Source organism: Schistocerca gregaria, chromosome 2, assembly GCF_023897955.1.
Source record: "Schistocerca gregaria isolate iqSchGreg1 chromosome 2, iqSchGreg1.2, whole genome shotgun sequence".
Lineage (NCBI taxonomy): Eukaryota > Metazoa > Arthropoda > Insecta > Orthoptera > Acrididae > Schistocerca > Schistocerca gregaria.
In genome coordinates, this window is record NC_064921.1 from 537455673 (window position 1) to 537474702 (window position 19030).

At 40.0% G+C, this 19030-nt stretch overlaps 1 protein-coding gene across 3 annotated transcripts in view; it reads right to left on the reverse strand.

Moving 5' to 3' along the window:
- Positions 1 to 4856: 4856 nt before the first annotated feature.
- The window catches only part of LOC126330809 (cytochrome b5-related protein-like), a 33073-nt gene continuing 18899 nt past the window's right edge, over positions 4857 to 19030 (reverse strand). For 2 of the 3 annotated variants that reach the window (XM_049996418.1, XM_049996412.1), the window contains 5 exons: positions 15976 to 16188; positions 10234 to 10421; positions 9954 to 10145; positions 9638 to 9859; positions 4857 to 5874 (listed from right to left, as the gene is read on the reverse strand). In XM_049996418.1, coding sequence (XP_049852375.1) covers positions 5583 to 5874; positions 9638 to 9859; positions 9954 to 10145; positions 10234 to 10421; positions 15976 to 16188 — 1107 coding nt within the window. In that variant the 3' untranslated portion in view covers positions 4857 to 5582. Of the gene's footprint in view, positions 5875 to 7617; positions 8892 to 9024; positions 9860 to 9953; positions 10146 to 10233; positions 10422 to 15975; positions 16189 to 19030 lie in introns of those variants that run through there. The other variant, XR_007563224.1, reaches the window with a different exon arrangement.

The window sequence follows — 19030 nt, forward strand, 5'->3', positions numbered from 1 at the left end:
AAGCGAATATTCCAACAACGAGTCCAACCAGCCACAGACTGCAGAGAGCACAGTCGGTGATTTTCTAACAGAGCGTTACGTGGCGCTACCAACATAGAAACCTAAACAGCCTACTTACAACTCCATAACTTATCTCTGGCGATGTTTCTGAGCTAATGTGGTGAAGTCCGCCTGTTCAGCTTCTGTACATATCTTGACTAGCATCTTGTGTTGATTTGAATTACAAATAAAATTTCATAGGTGTACTGTACAATTTTGAATGCTCATTCTGATATTTCCTAGCTAGTTATTCAATACAGCGTTCCTGACTTGCTCTAAGAGTCATTGCATTCTTTACATAAATACAGTCAGTATTTATCTCAATATTATTCTTTTCTTCATGGAAGTGTTCACTTTGAAATCACTTGGATAACAGTGTCCAGATTTCTTGTATTTTCCCTTTAGTTTATCAAAAAATTAGCGAATCATCAACAACAACTATTATACAGCTCACATAGTCTACAGTTATCAACACATAAAGTGAATCATCATATTTGCTTCTTTTAAAAATTTGACCCTTTAAAAACTCATCCCATCAATACCGTGGTGTAGGGGTTTCTTTCAGACTATATAATGTCTTAAACAATTCACAAATTCTGCTTGTGTCCTCCTGATAGCCTGGAGGCTGCCTTACATAAATATCTGAGAAAACTTTACAATTTAGAAATGCAATCTGTACATCCATTTGTTCTACAACTCTTTCGAAAACAGTATGACAACGGAAGTTTTATAGCAACTCGTGAATAAAAATTATGAACAATTTCCTTTTGTTGAAAACCCTTACAACTAACCTTACTTTAGAGTGTTATCTGATTTACCTGTGAAACCCACTTTACATCAAGAACGTTTACATTAACTGGTTTAGTTAGTAGTTCCCAAGTTTTATTTTTATTTAAGCAATTTCCTTATCCATTGCTTGTTTCCGAGCTTTTGACTCACTCCTTCATCGTTTTCTCAAAATTTTCTGGGCTGCCGACACAAACTAAATTTACATAAATGAAGTTACTGATGATCTAATCATTAAAACTGTCAGGCACCCTACATTCTCTAGCTGACCTTCTCAACTCGCATTCTTGTCCTTTTTATGATTGCTTGAATCCCCTTCTAGATCCTTCTCTTTCATTTGCTTCTATACAGGTTCATTGTCTACTCTTTTACACTCAGAAACACTAAAATATTCACTTCCTGAATCAGAGTACTTTAGATCAATACTCCTCACATCCTCTCCCACAGTATCAGCAAGTCTGTCAGTTATAACTTTATTGTTAATCAGTACTCTGCAGTGATCTTCGTTGTAGCTAATTAAAATTCCCAAGTCTGCTTTAAGATTCCATTCTGACCTTCTCAGCTATTCGTGTACATGTACCAAAATTCTAGTTCCATACAACTTTAAATATTTTACATTAGGTTTCTTCCCAAACGCTATCTCGTAAGCAGCTTTCTTTTCAGTAGTGTTAGCTAAAGTTCTGTTGCTGTACAGGTGCACAGATTACTTTAGGTTAAAATATTCTGTCTACTCTTTCTTCAGCTCACAGGCACCGTGACATATCCGCAATCGACCTGTTGTATCTTTCAGCTGCATCATTTAATACACGTACATAGGGAAGACATGCATTTAAAATGATTCCTTTCTGTCTAACAAAGCGATTGTCCCTTTCAGTTACTTAATAGTTTTGCCAAGTAAATTTTCAATTTCATTTAGATAATCCATAAAACAATCATAAACTTGATTGACAGATTTGATAATGTAGACTCCAGCTACTTTACTATAAAGATCAATAAAGTCGAGAATGTGTCATACCTCACGTAAACCGTGAGTTGAATGTGGTCCATTCAGATCACTATGAATAACCTCTAATATTTCAATTGCTTTGCTTCTATGGTTTTTAAAAGGCAAATTGTGCTTTTTATTTTCGGTATAAATTTTACACTTCATAAATATTTATTCTAAATTTCTTGGCAATCCATCTACTAACTGATGTTTACACAAGATATTTAAATTGTTAAAATCTGCAAGTCCAAGTGTACGATGCCATTTTTCCTTTATTGACATACAATATTTACCACTGACACTACTTAAATTAACCTCTCTCTTATAAATTCTACTTGTCATTTTATGCACTCCATCTTCTCTCAAAGCAATCATAAGTTAATTATCGTCTTTGTCAGAATTTTATGTTCCTTTAGCATAGGTAATCAAGCTTTTATCCACGGCAGCTTACGCACAGGGTGGTAATTTCCTAGCCTGGCTGCTGACTTCCAATCAAGATTCCAGGATGACACATAAACTTGCGGGTAGTCTATTTCTTGACCTCGGACTGCAGGCGGAGATGTGAAGTGGTTACGAGGTGCTTGGCGATCTTCCCTTTCGGTGGTCGACGTGGTCGAGCGGAACCTTGCCGAATAGTCCCGCTCTCAAGTTCCCACGCAGTCCAACATCGAGCCGCTATCATATTCGAATGCCAACAAATCCGGATACTGCACGATTCGACCAGTCGGCCTAACGTAGACCCATAGTGAGGCGCCTCCCAAACTCTGTTAAGTGCTGACTCACACGAGGAAGTGGGATCTCCGTGACCTTCACAGTAAGCACTCATCATCCGACGCTTTTCATTTTCCTTGCCTTGGTAGCAACATTAAACATGAACAACACGAATAAATTTTAACCGTCACAGAGAACTGCAACTCTACTCATTTACATACCGCTGAAGGTTGCGTACGTGTACGAAGTTTCACCGACTCCGTGCCATGCCTTATGCGTGCTCCACTTTTTTTGTCGAACAATGTGTATCCAACAGTGTATTTGTTCTAGGCGACTGTGCAGTTCCTGTTCGTCTTACTCCTTTTGTATAACAATTTATAGGTATAATTCTTCAGACATTACCGACGATATTCTGATGTTCTTGAGTTGGGTGTACTGGCGGATGTTGTCGTTTCCTTGAACGGTATTTCGGTGACGCGACTCATCGCCTTCATCGGGATCTATCTGATAGAGACAACGAGTCACGTCACAGAAATACCGTGCAAGGAAACTGCGATATTCTCCAGTACGCCTGACAACTCAAATATAAACATTCTTAGAAGTAAAAGGCTATGTTGAGTGATTTTTAAAGGAATCTTTAATTTTATACACTTTGTTCCTGTAGAATAACAAACTGCGTTTTTATTTCCTAGCATATGCAATCACATAGTAGATTAAATATTCACCCTTCTTTTGCTAATTTCATTGTGTTTGGAGTTGTAAAATACAAATTTATACCAAGTTCCATAATCTTTGCCGCATCAGAAAGAAACCTTGGGCTGTGACAGCCATTTCTTCGTAACATCCTTTCTTCCTGGAGTTCTAGTACAGCGAGGTATGCGGGAGCCCTTCTGTGAACTTTTGAAAGTAGGAGAAAAGTACGTACTGACAGAACTCAGTCGTGTTTGGATTTTTTTAATTCCATTCTGTCACACAGTTTTAATTTGCCAGGAAGTTTCTTTCAAGATGTACATGTAAAGTTTAGAGAGAAAGACTGTAAATTTAGCATATCATATTTCGATTAGTTTACTCATTACCAAATATAAATAGTTTTAAAAACAAACTACAATAACTGCCCATGCGGTTCCTACCGCAACACGACTCACTTTCCAACTGGTCTGAAGGATGCGTGACCAGCGTCTGGTATGACATTAGCCTGTTTTCATCTGCAAGTATCCGTTCCATTTCAAAGCTATAATTTGAAACACCTAATATATTTGCAGATATTCCTCTCACCCTTTAATTCCAGCATTGACTTTATAAGTCCATTTCTTGTTTTGTTAATGAGATCTCTTATGCATTGATGGTATAAACAAAATGCTTTTCTTTTATATCATGGTTCATTCCAAGCCGCACTGCTTATTTTTCTCGATGTTTTAACTATAACTGTTACTCTACTGTCAAGTTTTCTGGAAGAATTTACACTAAGTGGTGTTTAGTGACTATATTGTTAACCACTGGGATTGAACAGATGGCACTTTAATCAAGTACATACTTCTGACAAATAGCAATATGAGAACTAGTCTACCAGAAGCATTCACACACAGATTATTAATTTTTTGCAAGAAAAAGATTCATTGTAGTACAATAATTTAATGTGGAGATGGTGACGTGGCAGAGTGGATACAAAGTCTGAACAGCTTGTATGAAATCCGAATTATATGTTATCGAGAAGACTAGCAACACTAGGTCCTTCTTAAAGGCTGCCCAGCTTTCAGAAGCATACCACATGTACATATAATACATACACAGGTACAATAAATATGCTTCAACATTTAAGTCATGCATTTGAGTCACAGTCGGCATCGAGCAGACTGGAGCTGCTCTGTGCACTGTCTGCAGAGTGATAATCGAAGGACAGTATCAGAAATCAATTCGAAAAGTCCGTCAGAGCCACAATCTAGTACCGATTCTTTCCGGGAAGTCAAACATCTAGAGAGTTTCCAGTTATTGATGATGAAGTTCATCGCATCCTGAAGCCTTTCTATTGAGATCTGAGGTAGTTAAGCCTTGTTATTTACTTTCGTCACAATCATATAAACGGTATTTTATTCGGACTTGTTTTTTTTTTACAATTTAAAATGCATGGTTCTTCAGTGGCATAGGCAATGAATTTGTTACTCGAGGAGAATACAGATATGGTCGTCCTTCACAGATACGTCAGTGACAGAGACGTACCCTGAAACAGTCTTCGTGCAACGGTTCTACGAAAACAGTTATTATTGTTTATCCTAAAGGACAAAATAGCTTTTAATATCTTTTGGAACGAACTAATGTTATTTATCACAAACGAAAATGTAGTTTAGCAATCCTTTATTAGGAACCCAATAACTGACACACATACACACATTTTCTTCACACTCTTTGTACATCTTGGATAAAAAACGTTGCATTGTCCATATTTAAACAACTTCATGTAAACATCCATAATGTCATCAAAATGATATACAGAATTTCATTCGAACAAGCAGTAAAAAATTAAAACTACCTACTGACGTAAAGCATTAGTCTTTTTATAAGCACACTTGTACTTCATCAATGAGAAGTCATATTTAATAACAAATATCACAAAAACGCTATGAAAATTATGACATGGAGAAACAGGTTTTGCAACAATGTAACGTAACTTACAACTTAAGAGGCTTAACATTACGCTTCTTCGCCGCTCGGTACTGTAATGCTAGTTTTCCCAGATGTGTCTTGGTATTATAGTTTTTACCTTTAACGCACATTTTTGGGTAATTCCAACTTTTTTTTTACATTTCTTCAGTCTTATGCATTCTTTGAGCAAATATATCTTCGTGAAAACATTACTCCATTACACTGGTCATTACCGGTGAGAAAACAGAACAGTGATACCATCTGAATTACATTCCACTAAATTAGTGTACTCGATTCATTTTATCGCTACCACAAAAAGAAAGATTTCATATCAGCAGTAGCACCAATAATCAATACACACGCTTTGAAGTGAGCACAGTGACTCTGTCTTTTTTTTAAGTTTCTTACAACGTCTTCAGAATTAATGCTTGCCAAAACCTGGGGGAACTGTGTTGGGTTTATTTTTCGCAGCCTGTATGTAAGTGCCACGAATGAGTTCACCGATTCCAAGGCCGTCGTACTTAACCCCAAACTCGGCGCAGGTCTTCTGGAACGCTGGGTAGAGCTTGTGCAGGAACCTGTGGTCAATTGTAGGGAACAGGTGGTGTAGGCCGTGATGGCCGAAGAACGTAAGAGCGAGAAGGTCCGAGCTGGATATGACAGGCCTGTCCCTCACTGCGTCCAGTTGCTGAACGCCCCAGTCCATGTCAGGCCTGGAACAGCGTCATTACTTCGATATAGAAACCTGTAGGCTAAAGTCTACACAACTCGTTGTTTAAGGTTATCAGCTTTCTGTGAACTACTCATGTGTTATATAATATCTGTCTTTCTACACTACTGGCCATTAAAATTGCTACACCAAGAAGAAAACAGACGATAAACGGGTATTCATTGGACAAATATATTATACTAGAACTGACATGTGATTACATTTTCACGCAATTTGGGAGGATAGATACTGAGAAATCAGTACCCAGAACAACCACCTCTGGCCTGGGCATTGAGTCAAACAGAGCTTGGATGGCGTGTACAGCTACAGCTGCCCATGCAGCTTCAACACCATACCACAGTTCATCAAGAGTAGTGACTGGCGTATTGTGACGAGCCAGTTGCTCGGCCACCATTGACCAGACGTTTTCAATTGATGAGAGATCTGTAGAATATGCTGTCCAGGGCAGCAGTGGAACATTTTCTGTATCCAGAAAGGCCCGTATAGGACCTACAACATGCGGCCGTGCATTATCCTGCTGAAATGTAGGGTTTCGCAAGGATCGAATGAAGGGTAGAGCCACGGGTCGTAACACAGAGAAATGTAACGTCCACTGCTCAAAGTGTCGTCAATGCGAACAAGAGATGCTGTAAACTGAAATTTGATTCATCCCAAAAAATGACGTTTTGCCATTCGTGCACCCAGGTTCGTCGTTGAATACACTATCGCAGGCGCTCCTGTCTGTGATGCAGCGTCAAGGGTAACCCCAGCCATGGTCTCCGAGCTGATAGTCCATGCTGCTGCAAACGTCGTCGAACTGTTCGTGCAAATGGTTGTTGTCTTGCAAACGTACCCATGTGTTGACTCAGGGATCGAGATGTGGCTGTACGATCCGTTACAGTCATGCGGATAAGATGCCTGTCATCTCGACTGCTAGTGATACGAGGCCGTTGAGATCCAGCGCGGCGTTCCATATTACCCTCCTGAACCCACCGATTCCATATTCTGCTAACAGTCATTGGCTCTCGATCAACGCGAGCAGCAATGTCGCCATAGGCTGCAATCCGACCTCTATCAAAGTCGGAAACGTGATGGTACGCATTTCTCCTCCTTACACGAGGCGTCACAACAACGTTTCACCAGGCAATGCCGGTCAACTGCTGTTTGTGTATGAGAAATCGGGTGGAAACTTTTATCATGTCAGCACGTTTTAGGTGGCGCCACTGACGCCAACCTTGTGTGAATGCTCTGTAAAGCTAATCATTTGCATACCACAGCATCTTCTTCCTGTCGGTTAAATTTCGCGTCTGTAACACGTCATCTTCGTGGTGTAGCAATTTCAATGGCCAGTAGTGTATTAAGCTTTCATCTTACTAATAACCTCGAGTCCTAAAAAAATAAAAATTTGTATTTTACTCAAATAAAAGACAAGTTGCAATAAAATCCGACACGATATTTAGTTTAATGCATGTTACAGGGCTATTCAAGAAGATGGGCCGAATATTAGTGAATTGTATTTCATCGTCATCATATCCAGTTTTGGTTTAGGCTTCCGCGCTTAATTTCAGGTACACAGTAGCTGATCTTTCGGTCGTTTCTAAGCACTCCCAACATTTCTTTTCCCTTGATGTGTATTTTTGTACATAAAATTTTGATATTCGTTCATCTGACATCCTTCGTATACGTTCATGCAATTTCTTTCTGTACTCTTTTTATTTTATGAAATATGCTATGATGCTTAGTTTATTTTTAATTTCACTGTCCTTTTTCTGACCTAAGTGTTTGTAAGTAGCTAGTGGCTGGAGTCTCATATTTGCTGCTTCAATTTCCTCCGTCGTTTGACGTTTAGGGTGTAGGTCTCTGGCCTATACATTATAAATGATACTCCCATTACATTCTGAAATTTTAGTACTGCCTCCTTCCTAACTTTTTTCGAGGACAGTGCAATTTATAGTACCTGCCAAGTGTTGAAACTTTTACAGTTTGTTTTCTTAATCATTGGATGAATTAAATTGGATCTCACATCCCAGGTATTTAAAATTATTTATTTCTTCTAGCGCTTTATCACCAATTACTATTTTTCCACGCAATTGCTCTATGCCATAATATACCATTATCTTACTTTTATTTTTAGATACTTTCATATTCCGGGTTCCCGGGTTCGATTCCCGGCGGGGTCAGGAATTTTCCCTGCCTCGTGATGACTGGGTGTTGTGTGATGTTCTTAGGTTAGTTAGGTTTAAGTAGTTCTAAGTTCTAGGGTACTAGTGACCATAGATGTTAAGTCCCATAGTGCTCAGAGCCATACTTTCATATAGTAATAATTTGCTGTATTGTGCAGGAGTTAATTGCTCTCTGTAATTTATCTTCCGAGTCTGCGAAGATTATTTGATCACCTGCAAACAGGAGTAAATTTATAACCGCATTATTAAGCGTATAATGGTTCGCAACTTTATACTGTTATGTCTTTACGACGATGTCTACGTATGTGTTAAATAATATGGGTGATGTACTAAAATAATGTGGATGATATAAAGCACCCTTATATCATTCCTTGAGAGATGGGTCTCACAAACGAACTTCCTTTTTGTACTTTGATAATGTTGTGTGTGTACATACTTTGAATCACACTTATTAGAGGCAGAGGTACATGATTCTTTTCTATCAGTTCTCATAATGTAACTCTATTAGCTTTATCAAAGGCTTTCTCAAAGCCGACGATGGCTATGTATGTGGAATCATTGTATTCTCTTTGTCTTTTAATAATTTAGCAGACTGGAAAAACAATGTCTATGAGAGATCTTCGCATACGAAACGCATTTTATTCTTCTGCAAGAATGTTCAGTGTATCCGCCTCCTGCATCATAGCAAACATCTAAGCAGGTGTGAAACACATGGTCAATCTGTGGTCTATTTTTTGCAAAGATATCTTGATGAAAAATTGATGAAATCTCTAACTTATGTGTTTCCTACTTGGTGGCTCAATACCGAATCAGAGATGAAATGCCCTCTGCTCCGGAACTGCCATATCACTTCTTGTAAGTGAGATCAAGAAAGCAGAGGACCCTAAACTGCACAGTAACCATCCTATTCACCTCACAACTTAAACATTAACTGGCTGTCTGTTGGCGCAAGCACTCCGTCGATCGCTTACTCAACTTTCAGCGCTCTAGCGGTGGTAATCGAACCTTAGTTCCTCATCTTTCCAGTGGTGTGTATATTATTCACATAGAATTTGTATTTCGTGATATAAAACTATATTAAATTGTGCCTCTCTTTTAGAATGACCCTGTATAATTACAAACAGTTTTAGTATTTTTTAACTTTAGTGCTTGTGTCAAATATTAAAGAAACCCTTAACAAAGGAAAAGGTAGGCAATATCCATACTGTAACGGTGATGGAGAAGAAGAAAAAGGCAACTGTTATGGGCGACTTAAAAGGAAAAACGTAGAAAATGAAAAACAACAAGAAGATAAACATTTTATGGAAAAAATAAGGACCTAATGCCAGAAAAGGTAAAATACACATGGTACTGATTGATGATAGATAAAACATAACAAAACTACGGAAGACAGTTTTTAGTATTCACAGCTGGCGCTACAGTGCTCTAAAGGTAATTTCTTACACAATAAGACAGGCAAACTAAATGCTGGAAAATCATAGCGCAAACGACGAATTCATTAGAGAGAGAAAACAAACTCGAACGATGGGGAAGGAAATTGATCGCAGGGATCATTCCAGCACTCGCCTACAACGCAAGACTTACCTTGGGGTATCTCCGTCGTGGAAAATAACTGGATGGTGGTGAGCAGCAGTGATTCCAATGAAGTTGAAAAACAGACTTGCAGAAAGTGTGATGTACAGCCACATGTAAACAGCATCTTTCACTGACGCTCCAGCGATAAAGATCATAGATGCAGGTATTATCAGAGGTATGAGTTCTGCTTTCCGTATTTCGAGCCCACTGCCAATAAATCTGTCAAGAATCCTAAAAGAAAGGAAGGACGAGTTCCATTAATACCCGACTAGTAGTAAGAAAGAGTTCGTAATCTGCAGTGTGCACGGCTGCCCTTAGCACTCACCTGCGTACGAAGCTAGCGTGGAAACTAAACGTCCACACCAAAGGAGCGTAGAACCAGCTTCCGTAACGGACAATGAAATTTTTCTCTTCAAATGGGAAGAAGTTGAACAGAGGTTCAAACACAGACAGTTCCAGATCAAGGAGCGTGTTGGGGTAGAGGTGATGACTCAGAACGTGACTGATACGCCAGTCTCTGGAATAAAAAACATGCAGTAAGTATGAAGTGAAACAAGGGATTGTCCCAAGTGTTTCAAGTATTTTATATGCAATGGCCCCCCTACCTGGATGACATCATGGAGAAATCGAGGTAGTACATGCGAATGTTGTCCTTCATATGAGTGAAGTTGTGCGCACAGATGACAGTGAAGCAGAGCATCAGACCAGCCAAGGTGCCTACCAGGTAGCTCTGCGTCCACGCAGCCAACACGCTCAGGGTCAGCATCGATGTCACCAGGAAGTCTGCCAACAGCTGGACAAACAGGAGACGCGTGAGATAAAGTAATGTGTTCTCTAAGTTAATGAGCTGCCAGTGCAAAAATACTCCTAACGAAGCACAAAAAAGGTGAATATGTTCTCGTTTGAAAAAGACTCTAACTGAAAAGTGGGGTACCAGCTGCCTCAGTTCTTTTTAACACGCAACTCACCTCTCACTACCATAAACTCCCCTAACTGTAACTCGCTCAAATCACTATCCCATCGTTGTTAGTCGCTCATATAGCAATCCACTCGCACTTACCCATTCTCACACACTTATTCAGCCAAACTCATTGTCATCTTTTCTTTGTGTCTCTCTAATCTCTAATGCTTATGTCCCACAACCACAGTTCCTTTCGTTCTGTCCTACTACTACTGTCTCCTTTCAATGTCATTGTCTTCCTCTTGCTCTCTCTTACTGCTACCATCAAATTCATTCTTTCCCACTGCTGCGGTCTCCTCTCACAGCCACTCTCTCTCCCTTCCTCGTTGTCACTGTCATAGACTCTGTCTCTCATTATCACTGGCTCTCACCCACTTCCACTTCCTCCTTATCCTTTTTCCTCCCTGTGTGGCACTGTCTCCTTCACCCTTTTTCTAGCACTCTTCTGGCACTGTCTACTATGTTCCAATGCCACTGTGTCCCTCTCTTTCCTTCATAGTGCCATTGTATCCTTTGATCTTTCTATAGCACACCCACTGTCCACTATCGTCCAGTATTTATTACTTTGCCGTCTCTTTCCCACTGGCACTGTCTTCTTCTAACTCAGCTTAAAAATAAGTGAAGATGTTCACATGCCGAAACTTTCACCAGGGATACACCTATATCTCAATGGGAAGGAATGTACAATATCTACAAGTAAACAAACATCACTTTCAACGCAACGTTACTTTCTTTAATTGACACATGTATGCTTTCTTTCTACAAAAAGGGAAGGTAAAGCTACAATTAGTGATGGCAGACTTGGTTTCATTACTCTAAACCTTATACGTTGCCGAATACTTAAGAATTTAAGGAATGGGAACGGTGCCATACTTTCCGCCGTAATGATGTAATGCGGGTTACCTAAGCGGTCTGAAGCCTGTTACAGGCTACCCTTCCTCTGTATATTTAAAAACATTGCCCCACCACGAAAAGTATAGCGTTTCTCATTGGATGGACAGAATTTTTATAGGCGGAGCTTAAGGTTAACATTGAGACTCTGATTGGTCAGATGAAAACACAGCCAGATAGTTTTTTTTAAACCAACTTCGGTAAAATGGCGGTAAGGAGAAGTTAGGAGAAGAGAGTTGCTTTCGAGTCGGCGAGGTGAGCGGAGCTGTGCTGCCCGCGGCTAGATCTGCATGGTTTGCAGGAGAGCTTCTGTAAAGTTTGAAGGGTAGGAGACGAGATACTGGCAGAAGTGAAGCTGTGGGACTGGGTGTGAGTCGTGCTTCGGTTGCTCAGATGGTAGAGCACTTGCCCGCGAAAGGCAAAGGTCCCGAGTTCGAATCTCGGTCGGGCACACAGTTTTAATCTGCCAGGAAGTTTCATATCAGCGCACACTCAGCTGCAGAGTGAAAATATCATTCTGGAAACATCCCCCAGGCTGTGGCTAAGCCATGTCTCCACAGTATCCTTTCTTTCAGGAGTGCTAGTTCTGCATGGTTCGCAGGATAGCTTCTGTAAAGTTTGGAAGGTAAGAGACGAGATACTGGCAGAGGTGAAGCTGTGGGATTGGGCGTGAGTCGTGCTTTGGTTGCTCAGATGGTAGAGCACTTGCCCACGAAAGGCAAAGGTTCCGAGTTCGAGTCTTGGTCAGGCACACAGTTTTAATCTGCCAGGAAGTTTCATATCAGCGCACCCTCCGCTGCAGAGTGAAAATCTAATTCTGGATTAATTTTATAATTTTTAATAATCAGCACAATATTTCAAGATTATGTTGCAGATAAGATCGTCAGGAGAAAGAAGAATGAAGAGACAGGAAGGTGGGAAAAAGAAAGTAGTTTCAATTATAACACCAATAGTACCATAGATTAAGGTGAAGGGATAAAGTGTAGATAGTCTAACAGCATGAAATACTAAAATGTTATACACCACGACACTACACGAAAATAAAAAACGAATTTGAGGATTCTTGAGTAGACGTTAAGACTCCAAATATCTTAGAATTGTAACATGGAAAGGGCACCAAAATTTGTAAAGCTTTTTAAGAAGGCGCAAAACAGTGTACGTACTAGACATATGTTAGATGATTATAAGTAAAACTTTTTGTAAGAACCATTGTAAAAACTCCAGCAAGAAAGAGATGCAATGACCCACAAGTTGCAACGCGAGAAGTGTCAAGAAAGAAAAGGACGTAATTAGCAAGACACGATTCCTACAAGGTAGAAGCGAGACCAACAGAAGGCCCTTGTATAGAAAGTGGACAGTAAATTTGCCCGCTATGTGGAACCCTGCTGGGATGGAACATGGAGCCACAAAGTGACAGAGCCCTGCAGAGACGCGACGGGACGCCAGAAGGGACCGGTGCAGACTTTCGCCGCTCGTAAACCCCCAAGCGCCCCGACTCAGCGAAGCGAGCAAGAAACGGCCCGACGAGAAGACCGCTTGGGCAAGCCACCGCTGGCAAAAAATATGTGTCAAAGTCACTCTACTGCTATTTAACAGCCCGCTGATGCACAAAACTGAAGAAAAACTTCTACAAAGTAAAAATGACATGCCCAAACAATTTATCAAACTGTTACTAAGAGGAGAACTTCAAATCTACTAGTTATCAATAAATATTTCCATATGCTGCCCAGAGAAGAACCAAGATGCAAGTAAGAAGCAGAGAAAAGGCAGGAAGAACAGAAGTTGAAGATTCACAAGATTGAGACCAAGAAAGAAGATGGGTGAAGAATAGACGACATACCTTCCCAAATCCCTATCCTATTGTAAACTAGTCGTCTGTGAAGTATTACAACGAAAAACGACCGATTTCAGCGACACGTAACGATGACTTTCACGAGATTCTGCGCTCACAGCTCCATTCCTTTATGGGACCTCCACAACAGCAACACAAACTTGCAAAGCGAACAAGGAATGACAAACAAACCTGTACATCAAATAATTGCCCACATCCATCTTGCTCAAGCCCATCACCTTCGTGCAAAAACATTTGCCAGACTCATGCTTAAACATTCATAGGATTGTGTGAAATCAAATTATGTGATGTAGGAATTGTGCAAAAGAAACGTGTGAAAAACTAAATAAGTTAAGCACACCAGAGAGCTAATAAACTACAAAATAACAGTCATTGACTATGGACTTAAGTAAAAAATAGACTATCGATAAAAATAAGTCATTAGTTCTGAAATGGACAGTATATAAAGAACACAAAGTAAGGCACAATAAACGCTAAACTACATACCACTTATTTTCTCCTCCTAAAAATAAAGAATAAAAAATTATCTTGTTGGATGTTTTCCCTTTTTTTAACATTTGTACCATTTGTTAGGATAATATCTCAATACTTGTGTATGTATATTCCTTTGTCAAAGCAATTCAGGAAATAATTCTTATTTGTTAGTGTAACAATGTTGAAATGAGTGTCTAGAAACAAAAACATTTTACTTGTACATGATATTAAGAAAATGTGTAGGAATAGATTTTACTTAATTACTACATTTATAAAGAGAATATTTCTAATAAAATCGATGTGAAAGACTCCTCACTTTCGATAACAAACTTCTTAAAAAACAAACCTCACACTTAAATGAAGAAAGAAAAGAATTAAAAATTAATAACAGCATAAAAATATTCTTCTCTTATCATTTTTAATTATAATCTGGAAGAATATAAAAATATAAATTAGTAATACAAACTAGCATAGAACAGAATAACATGGCTGAACAGTACGCAACAAAATTTAGATAAATTAGAAAAATTTTGACTGACTTAGACAACGATTCAATCATTGCCTAAATTCAGTGCAAAAATTAAGTTCGAAGGGTGGTGATATTTAAGGTGTCAGGCAAATCCAACACCTTCCATGAAAAACCTGACATGATAAGCAAATCCAGTAGTATGTCACATAGCTCCGAATAAATCGTGACATTAAATTAACCAAAGTAATACAAGTAACGAGTGAGCAAATGGAATATCACAGACTAACACAAGAATGCCTAAATGCATGTCATACAGAAGCCGAGAGCAGAACCGTGTTAAGCTAGAAGGCCCTACGATAAGGGACGGACTGGACACCCACGTCGCCAGCTAACCATTAGGACGACACCACCCGCATATTTTAGCGTTAGACTTTTTCGCGTCTCTGTTACGTGTCAAACTTTAAAAACATTGCCCCACCACGAAAAGTATAACGTTTCTCCTTGTATACACAGAATTTTTGTAGGCAGAGCTTAAGGTTAACATTGAGACCCTGATTGGTCAGATGAAAATACAGCCAGATAGTTTTTTTTAACCAACTTCGGTAAAATGGTAGTAAGGAGAAGTGAGGAGAAGAGAGTTGCTTCCGAGTCGGTGAGGTGAGCGGAGCTGTGCTGCCCGCGGGCCCCCTGACGAACACCGACAAGGTAATGAACGCACGTGATGCCGCATAACAGCGCATAAAGCTTCACTCAGAACTGCAGAAGTTTCATCTGTTATAGCCTCTTTTTGCATGATACTACTGTCGATCGATTTAAAGCTCATGGTGTTCAGATTTGCCACTTAAAGTAAAAATCTGAAACGCGATAATTTTTCTGTTATATAGTTATTGAGAAGCCACATCAGCCACTGTAATTCACGACAAGTTAGATAAGTAATTAAAGATAATTGAGGGTCACTGTAGACCATTTTGATAGTTTTCTCTTTTGTGAAACTTAATTTAAACCTAGATTACAGATGTAATATGGTATAGGTCATCCTTCGATCCATTATAGAACTTGGAAACCCATTCAGGGAATATTCGTTCACATTTTTGTTGAACGCAGTTGGTTTTTACCATCCTGTATTGAAACATTTCCTTTTATCAATAGTGCAATTTATAAACAATGTTTTGTGAGTAGAATAAAATTTCCAATGGTAAACTTAACTGCTTTTTCGACGTTATTTTACCAGCTAACTAAAATTAGGAAAGCCTTATACCCCTTCCACTAAATTTAGTTAGTATTAAGATTCTTTTACAGGGAGTGCAGAGGACCTGACGCTAAAATCATTAAGTATTTGGTTATATCTTCGCTAGTCTCACTGAACTCTTCTGAATTCTACATATCATGTGTGGTCTGGCGTCTCCTTGCCAGCAACAGGTGCCAGGTTCAAACTAGTCAATTCCCTAAAAAATACGCTCAGAGCGTCGTTGCGCGAAAGTGGTAGGAAGACACACTATAGAACAATCAGACACCACCATGAATGTTAGACACTGTTAAGGGAAACCATGCTAACTCTAAATGCGGATGATCCCTCAGAGGTTTGAAACCGGCTCCTTCAAAATACGAGCTCGGAGCCTGAAGTCATGGTCTATCCTTACTATATAGTACGTCCAGTGCCCCGCATCTTCAATACATGTGTCTGTGCCCAGAGTGCTTACCTTGGAGTAGACGGTGCCTGTGGAGCCGACGTACTTCTCGTTCGCCAGCGCCTGGCGTGCGCGTTCCTTCAGCGTGCAGTAGAAGCCCTTCGGATCAAAGACGTACGGCGAGTTGCGCCGCGTTTTCGCGTCTCGCACGTAGAAGTCCTTCAGCTTGGTTTCCGCAACATTGCGTACATGATGTGCTTCGAATGCTTCTGTGATGTCCGTTCCCTGCAGTCAAACGAAAGGCAGCATGAATGTACATACACTACAAACACACACACACACACACACACACACACACACACACACAAACGCGCGCGCCGAACCATGAGCCACACTAGATTAATGTACGAGGGTCGTTCAATAAGTAATGCCCCACGTTCTTTTCTCAGAACATGATTATTGTTAAGAGTCTGAATTTGCTGACAATAGACCAACATGTCTTGTCCATGTCCCATTATTCTAAGCCGTCTCCATCACTTTCTATGGCCGTGCTCCAACGTTTTGGTAGAGCATGTATTCCCTGCTGGTAAAAGATCTTGTCCTGTAGGTGTAGCCATGTTTTCACTGCGTGACTGACATTCTCGTCATCTTCTACGTGTGTTCCCTGCAGAGAATTGTCGAGTTGTGATCCTCCGGTCGGCACGAATAAAGGCATCAGCAAGATTCACCATGTCTTGAGCAGTGGCTGTGACAGGACGTCCCGAGCATAGTTGATCACGGATCCTTGTTTCTGCGGTTCCTGAGGCTGTAATTCTCTTTACCCATCGCCCAACTGTAATCCTATCAACTGCAGCATTGCCATGCACTGCACACAAACGTTTATGGATGTTCACCACGGTTTCTTATTCTGCACACAAGAATTTAATAACAGCGCGTTGCTTGTAATTTGAGTCGTTTGTAGACGCCATTTTGACGCTGAACTACGGCACTGCCATCTGCCATAATTGTTCGAAACTCCACCGGCGCACAGACATCAAATGTCAATCACCAACAACAACGTTTGCCTATGTATACTAATGGCCTTTGAAAAAAATGTGGGGCATTACTTATTGAACGTCTCTTGTGTATTTCTAGCATATATATCGTCCCAGTCAGTAAAGCAGAAAAGAATTCTTCTCTACAAATTTCATTCAAAGTTTCGGGGAGGGTCCCTCGCTTATAAAGCAAATAAACTCAGGAGCAGCAAATCATCTCCTGCATTATTCACAGTTGAGATTCCTACCTCTACAGTCTCGTATTTTTAGGGGAATAATGTTAAAGCGAAATTTTCCAACGTTACCAGTTCTTAATAAAATAAAATTATCCAACGTTACTAATTCTAACCCATATTTTCAGGAGGCTTATCATGGGTTCCATACAAGCGCTGGGACCGAAAATATTTACGAACTATGAACTCTTGGAACACTCGCTTCTACTTCATTAATTGCTACTAGTGCCACTGACATTGATGAAGTAATGAACACTATTTTTATAAAATTTTGTTGTTTGTGATGATTTAAATCAGTGTTAACACTGGATGCTTTACGGTTGGTCAAAACGGGAAAATTAATGATCACTAGTCAAAAGTTTAACAAAATGAGAGCCTTATAAAAAATTTGTTATGTGCTTAGGCCCCTCATTTTTGTGTTTCCTTGCTTGACTTTAAGACAATAACATGAGATAAAATCATCCTCAATCTGTTAGCGTCCGCAAACGAAAACGTAAATGTACCAGAGGACCATGAGTTAATGAGAACAATATAATGGTTCGAATCCAATCAGATTGTAATGAAACGCGAGAGTTGAGATAATCACTTATTATTCAAAGCTAAGATAACAATCAAAATATGCATCTTTGCCGTTTACATGGCACCCACAGCCACGAGCGGCCATTCACCACTGCGAAATCTCTCCTTCGCCACGGCGAGTGTTCCGTTAGGTGCCCTTGCAGGGGTGGCCCACTGATCACTGTCCCTCATGTACAAATTCCTCCAGAGAAGGCAGCGCTGTCCAGAGACTCAGTCAAATGTAACGACCAAACACAATTATTTTTATAAGTGGTAATATACTTTGAATATTAACTAAGCAAAGAGACTGTTAGCCGGTTAAGCGAAGTATTTACATGACTGACATACACTGAATACCTTGTGCACGTCAGCATATTATGGAACACATTGAGTCTGCCATCTACAGGTCAATTCGGGAAATACTTAACCTCTACAGAACCGACTCGTGGCGATAACATATTAGACCTTCTGGTTACAAACAGACCCGAACTATTTGAAACAGTTAATGCAGAACAGGGAATCATCGATCATAAAGCGGTTACTGCATCGATGATTTCAGCCGTAAATAGAAATATTAAAAAAGGTAGGAAGATCGTTCTGTTTAGCAAAAGTGACAATAAGCAGATTACAGAGTACCTGACGGCTCAACACAAAAGTTTTGTCTCAAGGACAGATAGTGTAGAGGATCAGTAGACAAAGTTCAAAACCATCGTACAATATGCGTTAGATGAGTATGTGCCAAGCAAGATCGTAAGAGATGGAAAAGAGCCACCGTGGTACAACAACCGAGTTAGAAAACTGCTGCGGAAGCAAAGGGAATTTGACAGCAAACATAAACATAGCCAAAGCCTTGCAGACAAACAAAAATTACGCGAAGCGAAATGTAGTGTGAGGAGGGCTATGCGAGAGGAGTTCAATGAATTCGAAAGTAAAGTTCTATGTACTGACTTGGCAGAAAATCCTAAGAAATTTTGGTCTTATGTCAAAGCGGTAGGTGGATCAAAACAAAATGTCCAGACACTCTGTGACCAAAATGGCACTGAAACAGAGGATGACAGACTAAAGGCCGAAATTCTAAATGTCTTTTTCCAAAGCTGTTTCACAGAGGAAGACTGCACTGTAGTTCCTTCTCTAGATTGTCGCACAGATGACAAAATGGTAGATGTCGAAATACACGACAGAGGGATAGAGAAACAATTAAAATCGCTCAAAAGAGGAAAGGCCGCTGGACCTGATGGGATACCAGTTCGATTTTACACAGAGTACGCGAAGGAACTTGCCCCCCTACTTGCAGCGGTGTAC